Consider the following 16,015-nt stretch of genomic DNA (forward strand, 5'->3'; position numbering starts at 1 on the left):
AAGATACAAGGATTCAAGGATACAAGCTGCAAGGAGTCACCAGTGAAGGAAGCCGATGGCACGTCTGAGAAATGGCCTGTTTGGATCTGGATCTGGATCTGTATCGGGATCTGCATCTGGATCCGGGCAACAAAGTTAATTGAGCAAGCCGGCTGGCGAGGCGAGCTGGCCACAGTTGAAATCCAATTTGTCTGGCAAATACACAAATGATGGTCCGCCCAACTCCTTTGTCTCCCTTGGCTCCTTCGCTGGCCCGGAGTGGCCGCAACCGGAACATCCGGCGGGGAAACGGCAGCAGAAGCAGCAGGAGTGGGAGCAGCAGGAGCTGGAGCAGCAGGAGCTGGAGCAGCAGGAGCTGGAACAGCAGGAGCTGGAGCAGCAGGAGTGGCAGCAGTTGGGCATTCAAGGCAGCATCATTCATCTGCCAGGGCCAAAAAAACGGATGCAAGCCGTGAAAGAATCACCAAGATGCCATCGCTGCCGGGGGGCGGGCGGGCAGAGGCGTGGCCATCTTGCCGGCACTATCGCCAACAACAACAACAACAGCAACTCCAGCAGCAACAACATCGGAAAAACAGCCAACGGACACGAATCCCAGCGGGCGGCCAATTTCCCTTTCGCACAGGACATCTCCTCTTTGCTTTGTGAATATTTCAAAAATTGCTGCAGCAAAGGCGTTGCACTTGGAGAAATGTTGGGAAATCTTTAACATATTCATATTTACCTATTATCTCTTAAAGTAGCATTAAAAAGAACGCCGGGAAAGCTCTTCGCTTTGATATTAACCAATTTCAGTCGCATTTATGGTGATTTCTTGTGGCACTTCAAACAATTCAAACAAATAGCGCACATTTTCGCACAGTGCTGCAACAGCAGGCTGAAGTTGAATTTCTGTCTTGGCAGCAGCACTAAAATCAACAAATTTTTCAGGCCCCCCCAGAAAGGCAGCTGCAATCTACGAAAATAATACCCTGCCATCGACTAAGTGGGCCCATAATGTCGGGATGAAACAGTGAGCGTGTAAGGGTGTACAAATAATGGATGACTGTGGAGTCCTGCGGAGTCCTGCGGAGACTGGGGCCGATATGCATCTGACAGCATTATGGGTAAATTTGTTTGCCTTGTAAGCATATCCTTGGGCGCACATCCGGCTGGGGATATGTCTACCATCTGCCTAACAAGCCAACAACAGTTTAGTTTGCTCCATTTCCGTCCTCCTCGTCTTTGTCTGACTTCTGTTTGTGGCTCCGGCTGCTGGAATCTGAAGTCTGAAATCTGGAAGTAGAGTGTGGAGTGTGGAGTTTGGAGTCTGGAGACTGGAGACCACCGTCAACATGATCTGCGCCCAACTTAATCTGCATATGCGACCAAGCATTTGGACGACGCTGCCAACATAAATTGCCGGGCAACGAGTCCGAAATCAGGACTCAGTGCCTCCGGTTTCGAAACCAATTCACTGGCAAAGCAAAAGGCTGGCCGATGTGCTCAAAGATACGCCAGTTCCAAAGCATTTAACTGGATGGGATACCGCATAGTAAGATCCTAGATTTAAATGTAGTGTTTCAAGGTTAACATATACTATGTGTCCTGTGCTGTGTTATCAATTATCAATCAATTTCCCCAACTCCCAGTGATGTTCCTTCAACACATGCTCGCCGTCACTTGCCCATTTCGGCGTAAATCGAAAACGTTTCCCACTCGGATCGTAAAATCCGGCCGTAAACCGGGCAGCGTCATCAAGTGCGTATCCGTCCGCATCCTTGGCTGATGACTCGTCAATAAAGCAAATAAAAGATGCGAGAGGAGCTGTTACACATGTCGGTTCGAAAGGTGTCCGCTCGGAAAATGAGTAAATATCCGCTGAATCAGGATTGCCGGAATCAATGCATCAGCATGTCTCTCTGCTAAAGTACGGGTGTAGCATGGAAAAATGAAACAGCAAAGCTGAAGTTGAACTATTATCGTAACCCGTTTGTGCATATTTACATGGTATTTAAACATAGCAATTTCTCTTACTGGCAAATCTATTATTTACATAGCATTGTGGGATTTGTTTCGATGGAAATATTCTCGGTATTTTGGCAAATTTCGAGTCACAATGCAGGTTTCTCTCTGGTAATTGAGTCCTTGGGCGGAAATCCGTTAGTGAACTCGCAATGCGGACGCTTTCCCAGCCGAAAGATCATGCACAGTCGACCTTTTCCGCGCGGCTTTTTCCTGGCCATTTCCATGCGGTTACCCTGCACATCGTGTGCTTCCAATCCACCTGTGGCTGCATTTTCCCCTGCCAGCACAATTTCCGCACTCTTCTGATCGTCCACCATTCTGCACAGGTGGTATAAATAGACCAATGTTAAGGATACATTCCTTAATGTAATCATTTTACCTGCACGTCGATGATGTTGAGATTTCGATATTGGTTTCCCCTTTTTTTGCTGACAATAATGTTGACAATAAAGTCGGTGGCATAATGACTTGTGCCTTGCTCGGAATTTTTGGGGCACCACCTGCCACGCCTACTGCTGCGGAGTGGGCGCCCATCAATCCAGCCAAGAAGATGACATTGTGCAGATGCCTCATGGCGGCGTGTATGCTTATCCGCTAACTTTGTCACAGTTAAATGACAATAAATGTCACACAAAACGCCATAAGCACTCACACACATGCAGTCCGTACACACACACACACACACACACACATATATATATATATATATACTTATGTATACACTGATAGCAGACGACAAGGACATAAAAGGCAAAAGTTGTGTTCGCCAGCGACAGCAGCGCATAAAAGTTTTCCCTTTCCCGGCTTTTCCTACCTTTTGGCCATGCCAACATGCTCGTCTTTTTTTTCTTTTTTTTTTTGCTTGATACCCTCACAAAAAGTACTCGAGTCTATAAAAGTAAAATGAATATCTGTAAAATCCAGTTTGGTTACTTTCTTTTTGAGAATTAGTACAACATTTTGCTGGCTGAAGAATTCGCGTGACTTCGCTTCACTTGCCTAGGCATTCGTTTAGTTAGGGTATTTAAGCCGGCGTTTCGTATCATTAGTTTTTTGCTCCTGGTTTTCATTTTACTTCTATCATGTTTCACTTTTTTTTTTTTGTACGTACTTAAGCCAGTGACGGAGGCACGTCATAACTTGGCCGTAAAACAGCTGACAACTTGGAGCAGAGAAGAGGGATGTGTTTTGGCACCTCACCTCCAACACTGGCCCTCTCTTTCTGCCCCGGTTCTGCTGTCTCTTTCTGCGCCAGCCAGTTGTTTTAGTGGCTTAATGTGCTAAACAACTGCTCGACATGGGACAAAGGCAAAGGCAAAGGCAAATTCGAAGGCGAAGGAATTGAATGCCGGATGAATTTAGGGACTAAGAAAAGACACTCACCCGGGCTCTACCTGCCTCTCTTTCGCTCCCAGTCTCCCCCTCTCTTTCACCCCACTAATGGCTGTGTGTGTGTGTGTGTGGGAGCACGTCGAGAGCTGGCCGCAATAAAAAACGTCATGCGGGTAGCTGTTGCTTTGTACTATCTCCGTGCCGCCCAATGCAGCACTAACACACAGGGAAGTACAGTCACACCCCATTTGAATGAACTTAGTAGATCAAGTTTTGTGAAAATATGTAGTTCTGTAGAGCGCACACATATTGTATGCAAACAAAACGCGAATTCTTCAGGATTGTGCAGTTTTCAACCGAATGAAGGCGTACGGAGTGCGTACTGTAAATCCCAGTTGAAGTATCTGGCGCTTCTCGCTCAATTTGGCAAATTCCCTCATGCACTCCACTCATTTCTAGTTTGCCTACTCGAGTCTCGATTCGTTTGTCATTCATCCAACGGCCTCCTCCTTTGCTTTCCCCGTTTTTCTCGCTTTCCTCGCTTTCCCCGCTTCTCCCGCTTTCTTTGTGGACAAGGCTTTGTTTTCCCCCTTTTCGAAGGACCCATCGTAGGCTCTGATTGTTTGTAAATAAAATCGCAAGTTTTATTGTCGCTGGGCAAACTTTGATTAAGAGCAGCGTCAAAGTATTGTAAAAGTCTAAGTAGAAGCAGGGCGAAATTAAATTTTCAAGGCAGCCGAGTACTGGAAAGAAAAATCCTCCCAACTAGTGGTAGTTGAGTGCTTTGGAGCGCCACGGAAATCTGCACACACAAAACATATCAGTGAGTTGGAAAGTTGAAAAACAAATACCGAATTCGACAAACTTTACAAATTGAGAGAAATTGGCAGTTTTGACGGCATTTTTATTCGCATGCAATATTATTTCGTTATTTGTTCACTTCTTTCGGTTTGCCAGCATCTGCACTTTGCAAAAAAACTGGGTATCATTTCTTTCAATCAAAAAATATTGCTCTAGGAATTTTGTTTTATAAAGAAAATCCAATTTTCCGCCAACAAAATATCCGAATTTTTCGCATAACAATCGACAAAATTGTTCAAACGTGGAATGTCATACCTCGATGAGCTCGTAATTAAATTTCCAATCGAACTGTGTTCAAAAATGGGAACTGAATTTTTTAGCCATTTTTTGCAAATTTTGATGATGTTACCCCTTACAAAAAATGCAAAAATTGACCCAAAAATAAATTTTCCTAAATCCGTCAAAAAGTGATTGGGTTAGTTAGCATTGGTAATTAGCTGTTCAAAACTGTTATTCTTTCATCTTTATGATCATTTTTAACGAAGTTATGATGAAAATTCCGATCGAAAATATCCAATATTTGCCAAAAGTGGTTTTTTGGAATTTCCGTCATAAAATTATCAGTTTTTTGGTCACAACTTCAAAATTAATTGTCTGAATATGGAATGCCATACATCGTTGAGCTCGTAATTAAATTTCCAATCGAACTGTGTTTAAAAATGGGAACTCAATTTTTTAGCCATTTTTTGCAAATTTTGATGATGTTACCCCTTAAAAAAAATGCAAAAATTGACCGAAAAATAAATTTTCCTAAATCCGTCAAAAAGTGATAGGGTTAGTTAGCATTGGTAATTAGCTGTTCAAAACTGTTATTCTTTCATCTTTATGATCATTTTTACCGAAGTTATGATGAAAATTCCCATCGAAAATATCCAATATTTGCCAAAAGTGGTTTTTTGGAATTTCCGTCATAAAATTATCAGTTTTTTGGTCACAACTTCAAAATTAATTGTCTGAATATGGAATGCCATACCTCGTTGAGCTCGCAATTAAATTTCCAATCGAACTGTGTTTAAAAATGGGAACTCAATTTTTTAGCCATTTTTTGCAAATTTTGATGATGTTACCCCTTAAAAAAAATGCAAAAATTGACCGAAAAATAAATTTTCCTAAATCCGTCAAAAAGTGATAGGGTTAGTTAGCATTGGTAATTAGCTGTTCAAAACTGTTATTCTTTCATCTTTATGATCATTTTTACCGAAGTTATGATGAAAATTCCCATCGAAAATATCCAATATTTGCCAAAAGTGGTTTTTTGGAATTTCCGTCATAAAATTATCAGTTTTTTGGTCACAACTTCAAAATTAATTGTCTGAATATGGAATGCCATACCTCGTTGAGCTCGCAATTAAATTTCCAATCGAACTGTGTTTAAAAATTGATTGATTGACTTTATGATCATTTTTATCGAAGTTGTGATGAAAATTCCCATCGAAAATATCGAATATTTGCCAAAAGTCGTTTTTTGGAATTTCGGTCATAAAAGAATCCGTTTTTTGGTCACAACTTGAAAAATAATTGTCTGAATTTGGAATGTTATACCTCGTTGAGCTCGTAATTTAATTTCCAATCGAACTGTGTTCAAAAATGGGAACTCAATTTTTTTTCCATTTTTTGCAAATTTTGATGATGTTACCCCTTAAAAAAAATGAAAAAATTGACCCAAAAATAAATTTTCCTAAATCGATCAAAAAGTGATAGGGATAGTTAGTATTGGTAATTAGCTGTTCAAAACTGTTATTCTTTCATCTTTATGATCATTTTTACCGAAGTTATGATGAAAATTCCCATGGAAAATATCGAATATTTGCCAAAAGTGGTTTTTTGGAATTTCCGTCAAAAAATTATCAGTTTTTTGGTCACAACTTCAAAATTAATTGTCTGAATATGGAATGTCATACGTCGTTGAGCTCGTAATTAAATTTCCAATCGAACTGTGTTCAAAAATGGGAACTCAATTTTTTTTCCATTTTTTGCAAATTTTGATGATGGGTAACCTTAAAAAAAATGCAAAAATTGACCCAAAAATAAATTTTCCTAAATCCATCAAAAAGTGATAGGGTTAGTTAGCATTGGTAATTAGCTGTTCAAAACTGTTATTCTTTCATCTTTATGATCATTTTTACCGAAGTTATGATGAAAATTCCCATGGAAAATATCGAATATTTGCCAAAAGTGGTTTTTTGGAATTTCCGTCAAAAAATTATCAGTTTTTTGGTCACAACTTCAAAATTAATTGTCTGAATATGGAATGTCATACGTCGTTGAGCTCGTAATTAAATTTCCAATCGAACTGTGTTTAAAAATGGGAACTACATTTTTTTTCCATTTTTTGCAAATTTTGATGCTGTTACCCCTTACAAAAAATGCAAAAATTGACCCAAAAATAAATTTTCCTAAATCCGTCAAAAAGTGATAGGGATAGTTAGCATTGGTAATTAGCTGTTCAAAACTATTATTCTTTCATCTTTATGATATGAAAAAGTTGTTTTTCGGATTTTCCGTCAGAAAATAATCAGTTGTATGATCTCAGTGTATATCCATATTCCTTCGGATGCTTTTTTCCCGTTACCGTCTTTCTATGCGTTTGTTTTCCATTTCACCTGCCCAGTTTTTCGTACTCATCGTTGGCATTTCCAAAAATGGAGTGCCACGTGACTCCTCGATGGGGGAACTTGGTGGGGGAACTATGTGGGTGGGGTTGGGTTGGCGTCGCTTTTGCATTGTTTCGACGGGGCGGACAAAGCACACAAATAACTGTCAAAGTTTCAATTCTTTTCGAAAGTAAAGCCCGGATAAAAAGAAGATAAAAAAACGAGAAACTGAATCCGAATACGAAAGCAAACAAAGGCAGAACAATGGTCGAACAAATTGAAAGCTCTCGATTGGTATTCCTCTATTCCGCACTTGTTTTCCCACTTTTCACTTTTCATTAAAACAGAAGCAGCACGAAATCGTTGGAAAACAAAAAATACCCCCAAAAAATAGGCGGAACTAAAAATTGAAGTCGCTCTACAAATGGAGAAACTCAGCATGGCCAGTGTCGTTTACTTACAGACCATCAAAGTTTAATTAATGAAACGATTAATAGTTAAATCGATGCATTCGTTGAAGTGCCGATCACTCGGTCGCCCCATTATCCTTATTGCCAGGATAATGGCGTACTGTCTACTGACACGTTAATGCACACACACATGCATACACCATGTGCCACATAAATCCCCCTTTCGCCGACATGCAAAGTGCAACACTTCTTCGTGCTTCGAACAATTTTAATTATTTCCACACGCAGCAGCGAGCAAGTCCATGGAAAGTGGGGGCGCCTCCCCACTTGGAGGATGTATTCTGAAAACCCGACCGCAGGGAGTGTGTGTTGTTGGCTTTAACGGGGAATTAAGTCGGGCAACAGGAAGTCAGCGAGCACAATAATTAAGATGAGCGCTCGAGGGGCAATTATGTGACATCAACTTGCCAATTTCAGTGCCCCCACCCCCGCCGCTTTTATCCTGCAGTCGAAGGATAATGCGAACGGCTTGGCCAACAGTGGGCCGTGCTGGCAATCCAACAAACGAAATGCATTCAAGGTGTGCTATGAAGTGCACAAAGGCTTTTAACAACTGCATGCTTTTCAACATTTTAGAGTACTGCCGAAGGATCAGAAGTTGGTGTAGCTTTTCGGATCCAGTAGGCCCCGTCTCCAACTGGCAGCACTTCATCCCAACTCATCGTCTGGGACACACACGAAACGTTTGCTCTACAATTCGGTCTATAGCACTAAATCTCCGATAAGCTACAGCGGCAAAGTATCGCGCATACAAGCCCAGATATTTAATTAATATCCAAATTTTCCACTGATCCTCCTTCAGAATGAGCTCGGAATCACCGAATGAAGCGGACGCAGTGGAACCCGTAAGTGCCCAGCGGTTGGCTTTGGACCGGGCTCTCGTCAGGCTGGTGTACCAGGCCCGTCGTCTCCATTTGAACAGCGTGGACTGCTATGGATCGCTGGAGGAATCGCTGGAGAAGGCGGTGCCAGAGTTGCTCAAGCCCGGCAATGAAGCCGCACACTCATCCACCACAGCGACCAGCACGGCAAGGCCCTTCCCCAAGCGAAAGCCCAGTAGTCAAGTCCGAACAGTGGGCAAGCCCTTCAAACTACGCAAGGCTGTTGCGCTTCTGAGGACGCCACGTGGCGTCCAGTGTATGACCGCCCATCTGCCGGTGCCGCCACCACCACCGCCGCCATCACCGCGATGCCCACAAGCCCGGGAACTTGCCATAGCCCTGGAGAGGGCCGACCATCTGAGGATCGAGTTCGCCCAGACGGACGCACTATTGGAGCAGCTGCTATTCGACGCCAAGGCGCTCGAACGCCAGCTGGCGATCCAGTGTCAGTTGCAAAAGGATGCGGAGATAATTCGCAGTCTGGAGCTGGAGTACAATGGGCGATCCATGATGTATCTGATAGGGGCCATTCAGTCGGACTGCGAGAGCCAGCATGTCCAGGAACTCTGGAGGCGATGCCATCGCTCGTTGGAACGCCACTCAGAGCGACAGATGCAGCTGGAGTCCAAAGGCGATCCGTATCTGGATCTGGATCTGCATCAAGACGAGGGCAACGGCAAGGGCACCCAAACCGATCTTTCTCATTATCAGGGCATGATCGAATTCGATTTGCCAATGGAGGCGCAGCAGGGCGTAGTCCTTAGGACAGCAGGCTCAGGAGCAAGCGATGGCCACCAAGTCCAGCTGAATGTCCCGGGCAAAGCCAGCCTTGGGTAGTATTTGAATAAAGATGCACAACTCCGAAATCACTTGGTGTTCTGCTGTTGGTAGGCTTCCGAAAATTGTATATGCACATTTTGTACTGCTTCGACGTATGTCCAAGCCTTAGTAGAGCTCAGTAATTAAAGGGAAGTCATATTTTGCATTCAATTAATTAAAAGAAATTATAAATTACGCACTTACTTTCGCGTGAAAATACCACTGTGCCACGGCAACTTTGTGTCTGCCTTTTGAGTCGGTGTGTGAGGAAAGTTTTCTTGTTAAGTTGCAGATTGAATGGCGACGGTAAACACGGCGCGGCAAGTGCAGGGATCCCGGTTCGCAGCTTCCAGCTCCCCAGCTTGCCAGCTTTGAGGACACCATGCATCCATGCCTCTGATTGAGCCAAATCCTGGCTCATAACTAATTGCCACCACCGACGACGACGGCGGCGCTGGCAGCGGTGCAAAGTTTAAATTAAGTTGCGTGTCATAGTCGAAAAGTTTTCCACTTATTCAAAAAGGCACGTGCTCCACTGAGCGCCACACCATGGAGAAACTGCTGTCCTCCACTGGCCAACAGCGCCAGCAACGGCGCAGGATTGACAAAAGAAATAATAACCAACGGATGGGAAATATGCATTACTGCTTTTGCACGTAAAGCACGTAAAGTGACAAAAATAATGGAGAATCCACAAATCACAAGGAGCTGCTGGTAAAGTTTAACCACTTAAAACAATCAAGTAATTTAAAATGATAAGTTAACTGAAACACACACAGGACGCAACAATGCAAATCGCTTGCTTAAATGCCTCGGTAAAATATCTAGTTAAAGATTTTAGATTACATCACTTGGTTATTCCAACTAATAAATAGGCTTCGTTTATTTAGACATTTAATCAAATGCATAACATTTAAATGGAATTTTCTCTGCATGTGCAACCTCTTACCGCCATCACACACAGTTTTGTTGGGTTTATCACACTTCATCTTAGGATCATTTCCAGTTGATATATGTAGCCAGTGAATCAAACACTTGAAGCTCCTCCGTCTCCTCAATTCGTTTTCACCTTTGCCTGAGGATGCGTCTGCGGCGATGTTGACGGCGACTCATCGAAGTCCAGGTAATCTGCGTAGTCACGTCGCTTGGACAGCGACAAGGTCCAGCAGATGATCCACAGGGGCAGGAAGATCGTGCAGATGACAAAGTACAGCCAGTTGCCATAGATCTGCAATAGAAAAGTATTCATGTTTATCATAGATGTATATTAGTAGTGGCAACTCAAATCCTAGCTCACCACGGAATCGATGAGCCCATAGGCCGAGGCGTCCATGGCCGCGGTGGCCGCCCTCAGCATGATCTTCTGCAGCGGCAGCTCCGGAAACTGGTACAATGTCATGGCCAGCACGATCACATAGATGACCATCATGGGGTTCATGGCCAGCGTGGCCAAGCGGATCGTGTTCCTCAGCGTGCTGCGCGTGTTCTCCTCCTTGGTCTCCAGCGCGATGACCAGCGGCACAGTCAGCACTGCCGCAAAGAAGCCCAGGGCAAAGTTGAGCAGCCCGATGACGATCAAGGCGCAGCCATAGATGAGCAGGAAGGCCACGTGCAGCAGCTCCAATCCTCCGGGCGGCAAAACCACCACAAAGGGCAGAATGAAACCGATCAGAGAAAGGAAGCTCAGCACTGAGGTGGTCAGCGGTGCGGCGCCCATGGGAATCTCCAGGAAATATTGCTGCAGGGGCAGCACATTGCACAGGAAACCAATCAGTAGGGTGGCAGTGAGGTATATCAATACCGATCCATACGGCAGCTCGAACTTATCGGGATCTAAGTTCTCCTGTTCCACTTCCGCCACCTGTTCTTGCTCCTTAGGCCAGCCTGCCGCCCTTTCCAGTTCAGCGTTGGTCGCGGGCAGCGTGGACCACGTTAGATAGGCCTTCAGGAAGGCACACGCTACCAGAGCCACCAAAGCGGGCATATAATCCCCGATGGAGATGTAGCGATCGTTATTCACGAGCACATAGAAGAAGAAGCTTTGATGGAAGCGCTCCAGCAGGTTGTTCAGACTCCTGGCTATTCCCTCGATGGCTTTCAGCAAAGGCACCGCTGCCGATCCTGGACTGCCCTTCAGTGTGGCATGGGTGGCCCTCCGATTGGCAGCTATGGTCAGAGCATCGATCCGATAGCGGTGGAACAGTCCATGATTGCCAGTGGGTACGCCCGACGACTGGCTGGCTAGCATGGTCAGCATCTGGCGGAGATTCTGCTCGAAGTGCGATTGGCTGTGACGACGCTTCTTGCGCGGCGCTTGCTTATACCCAGAGGTGATGCCCTCGCGAGCCATAATCCTCTGCACTAGATTGAACATATCCAGATTGGGCAACTTGCCGTTCAAACCCTCAATTCGCACATCCACATGATCGATCTCCAGATCCTGAACTTCAATATTCAGAGCCGCCTGCAGCGAACCAGCGCGAGCGGGCAAATTGCCAGGACGCAGATACGCCTTGCTCACGTCCAGATCCCGGTCGCCATCGTGGTACGCCTCCAGCCAGGCCTGCATGCCCAGCTGCTCCTGTTCGGTGACCAGGAAGATCAGATCCTTCGCCCAGTAGTTCTTGCGCCGGGCAAAATCGGCGAAGGCCAGCAGAAGCGGCACGCTGGCGGCAATGTCCGAGTGCACAGAGCTGGCAGCGCGATAGGGAGCCGCAAAAACGATGCCCTCGGTGGAGGCAATTCTTGGTGCCCTCAATATGCCATAGATATTCTTGCCGTGATACTCCTTGCCGCCGCCAAACGGATAGCGCAGCGTGTAGTTGTGGGTGTGCGTCTCCAGGCCGAACTCGTTCATCTTGGCCGCAATCCAGGCGTGCGGCGTGGTGGACAGATGATCCTTGCGCTCTCGCTGCAGCTCCTCCAGCAGCTGAATGGCCAGACGATTCGCATCGATGCGGATTTCCGGATAGACCAAGCCTGCAACACGTAACACCAATTGTTAGCGGGTACCTTTCGGTGACGGTGCAATGAACTCACCTGGCGAGAGGGCATTCTCGGAGAGATATGTGCCGTGGTTGAACTCCGGCAGCGCCAAACAGAAGAACCAGGCCACACCCGCCACATAAAGGGCGTAGCACACCTTGCGGACATGGCGCGCCAGTCCATCCACCAGCTTGCTTTGCGTCGATATCGACGGATCGGACAGTAGGCCCATTTTGGATGCCCTATATCCTGTATATATCCCGAATCACAACAACACGAATCGGACAAGCCGGTGGAATTGTATCGATGCGGGCGTTATCGATAACGCCGATAGCCGATTGTGTGCAACACTAGGGAGGAGTGTTGCTTGCAATGATTTTAAAAGCTCGAAACTTAAAATTGATTTTCCAATATTTTTCATATTTCTAATTATTTCATAATTTATTATTCCAAAATATACACATTAAGTTACCCTTTTTTTAGTTTTATTTGACACTAAGTAAGTGTACACAGAAAATGTGTTAAAAAAATGAGCTGTAGATAATAATTGTTATACCCCTTACTCGTAGAGTGAATGGATATACTAGATCCGTTGAGCAGTATGTAACACGTAGAAGGAAGCGGCTCCGACCGTATAAAGTATATAAATAAGTATATACGCAGCGCCAAAGTCTTGAAAAAATTTTACATATTTTTATTTTTTTCTTCACAATTTCTACCGATATTCCAGAAAATTATGAAATTTCTCGTTTGCACTTGCACTAGCTGAGTAACGGGTATCTGATAGTCGGGGAACTCGACTATTGCGTTCTCTCTTGATTTTCTTTTCTTCTTATTTATGACGTTAATGTAACGAAGCACTTATTTAAGACAGAAAGTACAACCAAAGACTCCATAGTTTCAGTTTGGAGTCTACAGTGATTTGGGTTTAAGTAGTTATAGATATTTTGAATACATTTCAACAACCCAGTTTTCAAATTTTTGAATGGTTGTTTACAATTCCCTTTCCAAAAAAAATTAGCTAATACATATCCAACGGAAGTACACGTTTGGTTCAATCACTAAGAGTTACAACAGCCTATCCGTAAGACTCCTTAACTAAAAAAAATAGTTATGAACCAAATGTTAAGTAATACATTGCTTAATGTTGTTAAACCCCCTAATGGTTCCGTTTTAGATAAATATACATTTTACATTTGGAGGGGAGCAGCAATAGCCTACTTCTATGCTTTCCTATAAAATACAAAAAAAAAATCCTAATCGTTATCATCGTCTATAACAATTATTTGCGATGACTGCAGGACGGCGTCCCGAGGTTCCGTATGCTAGCCGGAAATTCCCGGAGCTTTGGCCACTGCCGCTGCACTGTGCGGACTCCAGACGAGGTAATCGGTGTCGATGGTCAGCTTGGGCTGCTTGAACTGCGGCAGCTGTAGATGGTCATGAATGGTCTTGGCCGTAACGCAAATGACATTCTGTCCCTTCCAGTACTTGATCATCTTCATGGACTGCAACGTGTAGATAATATCGTCGTGGGTAATGCCACTCATTTCGCTCAGCTCCTTGATGGTGATCTGCTCTGGAGCGCAGCGGTTTTTCATCAGCTCAAGCAGCGTGTATGCCCAATAGCTTCGATAGCTCAGTCTGCCCAGATCCGAGAGCGGCTTCTCCGGACTACCGATGACACCCTCCTTGCGCGACAGCTCATAGCTAAAGGCAATTAGCAGCTTTCCAAATCCCTTGCGCTGATGCGGCGGCAATACCAGAATGCAAGCCACATTATAGTTCTCCAGCGACTTCTTTTCCTTGGAGAAGTAGCCCACAATGTGGCTGCCCTCCTTGTCTGTCTCGCACAGGATGTAAAAGAAGAATGGGTCCATGTCGAAGTACAGAACCTTGTGGTCGAGGAAAAGCTTGGCCATTAGGCACAGAAGCTGACAGTAAAGCGACTCCTCCTTGCCGTTTACCTCGTAAATGGATATATTGCCCTTGCGATAGATCTCTCTTCCGGGCGGACGCCGTCGGTCGCATTCGTGCAGGTGATAGGCATAGCTCTCCCTGAAGCGCATGTACTTTAGGCAGTACTCGCAAACATACAGCGTTCGTGCCTTGCCATATTCCTCGGGAAAGGGACTGAAGTACCAGGTGTCGATCTCGTAGTTGCCAAACTGCAGCTTATCAATGTACTTGATTTTGGTAATGGACTCGTGCTCCTTCTCCAGCGCCGCCTGCGTGGCGGTCAGCTCAGCATGGCTCTTCTGCACGTGGTTGATCTCATCGTAGCGCCGCTTCTGGTAGCGTGTCATCTTGCGGTCACTGTAGTCATAGCGATTGTTCTCGCAATAGGACAGATAGTAGTCCTTGTTGCCCGCCCGCTTCTGCCGCTCGGATGAGGCAGCTGCCGCCGCGGCGGCTTGTTGGGCAAGCATTTCCCTGCTAGTGCTGGGCTGATCGGGGGCCAATGGTGGCGCTGGCAGCACGGTAATGCCACCCAAGTCATCCGCATTGTCCGAGATCCGGTGTCGGCCCACCCAGCCATCCAGGCGGCGATTGAGGCCCACATAATGGACATAGTACTCATTGGGCGTAGCCGCATTCTCAGTGGTCCGGGACTGAAGCACCTGGCCACGGTGCACGGTGCCATCCTCGCGCCGAATGTAGTAGATCTTGTCGGGATTTTCGCTTATATCGATCTTTTGCATCATTGGGTCGCCGCCAGTTGTGATGACCGTCTCCCTGGAAGTGCTATCGTGCTCCATGGTCAAGGCATCGTCTTCGTCCTCCTCTTCCTCTTCGTCGTCTTCGCTGCTGCTCGTTTCACTGCTGTCGTCAGAAATGGCCTCCACGTTGGCGGTGAGTACGGTTTGAATGGGCAGTAATACGGCTGGCGGCGGCATGTTGCGCTGGCGAGGATCACGAGGCGCCAGTCGGGTGGGAAGCCCAGGTGTCGAATCCTGCATGTAGCGAACACGCATGTAGCTGGATAAGCCCACTGCTGGTGGTTCCTCGCCGTCATCTGTGGGCGAGGCTGGAGTCTCGGGGACTTCATCCTCTGCTGGCGGAGGTGGTGGTGGCGATGGGTTAGCCAGTGGCAGCCCCAGTTGTTGTGCCCCTTTAAGACGAAGAGGAGCTGGAATGGTGACCACCTCGGTAATGATGGCCTTGGCCGGCGCATCAGGATCCAAAACGTAGTCGTCTATGTTGGAGCCACTGCCATAGGCGTTGATGTCGGCAACGCAAATCACCGTATTGGAGGAGGGCTCATCCTCGGTGTCAATTTCCTGGTCCATTTCAGCTTCCTGCTCTTGCGGCTGCGCTTGTTCCTGTACCTGCAATTCAACTGGAACTGGTGATTTCACCTGCTCCTGACCCTCCTCCTTCTCCTCCTGCTGCTGCTGTGGTTGCTCCGGCTCTGGGGGTGCCTCCTCTGCCTCCTTGACATCGGCGTAGCCTGAGGAGCTGGACGACCAGCTGGAACTGGTCGATGTGCAGCTCGCTGGCGTACTGTCCTCCGAAATGGGACTGATATCGCGATGCTGGCGCTTCGCCGGTGGCTCCGACTCCGCAGTGGGCTCCGCTTGGACACCGCTGAGGTCCAGCGACTGCTCCGCCGACTGATCCGAGCCGCTGACGTCCAGACTGGCGCTCAATTCGGCCGCTGCATCTTCAACCGGCGTCCTCGGCGGACCGCCAATTGTGTACACATCGGATGGCTCCTGTGCCGGCTCGTGCTCCTCCTCCGCCGTTTGCTCCTCCACGTGGCCCACGCTGGGCGTCTGTTCCAGCTCCGGTTCAGACATTCTTAGCCACTAGATTTGTCCGATTGCGTATTTTTGTTCACTTATTTTGCAATATGAAATGCGGCGTAAAATGCAACCCTGAGTTCCCACAAAAAACTACACACATAATCGATTATTAATCGGGCGTTATCGATAGCTTGCGTCGATACTCTGCGCGCTCTTCGAAATTCAACTTTTTATTTTATTTATCTACCATTTATCTAACCATTAGAAAAGCAATTAAAAATGTAAAAACTGGTTTCGAAATTTTTATTGAACATCTATCC

At 46.1% G+C, this 16,015-nt stretch overlaps 4 protein-coding genes across 4 annotated transcripts; 1 reads left to right on the forward strand and 3 right to left on the reverse strand.

Moving 5' to 3' along the window:
• Positions 1-1,966: 1,966 nt before the first annotated feature.
• LOC26526674 lies at positions 1,967-2,456 on the reverse strand. The gene is made up of 2 exons (XM_026982992.1): positions 2,387-2,456; positions 1,967-2,325 (listed from the first exon to the last, which is right to left on the reverse strand). The coding sequence occupies exon 2, from the start codon at positions 2,322-2,324 to the stop codon at positions 2,094-2,096; it is 231 nt and encodes a 76-aa protein (XP_026838793.1). The 5' UTR covers position 2,325; positions 2,387-2,456; the 3' UTR covers positions 1,967-2,093.
• Positions 2,457-7,928: 5,472 nt separating this feature from the next.
• On the forward strand, positions 7,929-9,011 carry LOC6551190. Its single transcript, XM_001976988.3, has one exon. It carries the CDS (start codon positions 8,068-8,070, stop codon positions 8,980-8,982), a length of 915 nt encoding a protein of 304 aa, XP_001977024.1. The 5' UTR covers positions 7,929-8,067; the 3' UTR covers positions 8,983-9,011.
• A 788-nt stretch (positions 9,012-9,799) lies between these two features.
• LOC6551191 (glycosylphosphatidylinositol anchor attachment 1 protein) lies at positions 9,800-12,369 on the reverse strand. The gene is made up of 3 exons (XM_001976989.3): positions 12,004-12,369; positions 10,262-11,943; positions 9,800-10,192 (listed from the first exon to the last, which is right to left on the reverse strand). The coding sequence occupies exons 1-3, from the start codon at positions 12,179-12,181 to the stop codon at positions 10,019-10,021; spliced, it is 2,034 nt and encodes a 677-aa protein (XP_001977025.1). The 5' UTR covers positions 12,182-12,369; the 3' UTR covers positions 9,800-10,018.
• A 367-nt stretch (positions 12,370-12,736) lies between these two features.
• Positions 12,737-15,884, reverse strand: LOC6551192 (males-absent on the first protein). Its single transcript, XM_001976990.3, has one exon. It carries the CDS (start codon positions 15,747-15,749, stop codon positions 13,275-13,277), a length of 2,475 nt encoding a protein of 824 aa, XP_001977026.1. The 5' UTR covers positions 15,750-15,884; the 3' UTR covers positions 12,737-13,274.
• Between the last annotated feature and the right edge of the window lie 131 nt (positions 15,885-16,015).

This window comes from Drosophila erecta, unplaced genomic scaffold, assembly GCF_003286155.1.
Source record: "Drosophila erecta strain 14021-0224.00,06,07 unplaced genomic scaffold, DereRS2 tig00000279-arrow-arrow-pilon, whole genome shotgun sequence".
In the NCBI taxonomy this organism is placed as follows: Eukaryota; Metazoa; Arthropoda; class Insecta; order Diptera; family Drosophilidae; genus Drosophila; species Drosophila erecta.

Coding starts and splice junctions, on each gene's coding strand:
- LOC26526674 (XM_026982992.1), bottom strand. CDS start 2,324: ATGGTGGACGATCAGAAGAGTGCGGAAATTGTGCTGGCAGGGGAAAAT.
- LOC6551190 (XM_001976988.3), top strand. CDS start 8,068: ATGAGCTCGGAATCACCGAATGAAGCGGACGCAGTGGAACCCGTAAGT.
- LOC6551191 (XM_001976989.3), bottom strand. CDS start 12,181: ATGGGCCTACTGTCCGATCCGTCGATATCGACGCAAAGCAAGCTGGTG. Junction 11,944..12,003: donor CGAGAATGCCCTCTCGCCAG/GTGAGTTCATTG, acceptor TACGTGTTGCAG/GCTTGGTCTATCCGGAAATC. Junction 10,193..10,261: donor ATGGGCTCATCGATTCCGTG/GTGAGCTAGGAT, acceptor TTTCTATTGCAG/ATCTATGGCAACTGGCTGTA.
- LOC6551192 (XM_001976990.3), bottom strand. CDS start 15,749: ATGTCTGAACCGGAGCTGGAACAGACGCCCAGCGTGGGCCACGTGGAG.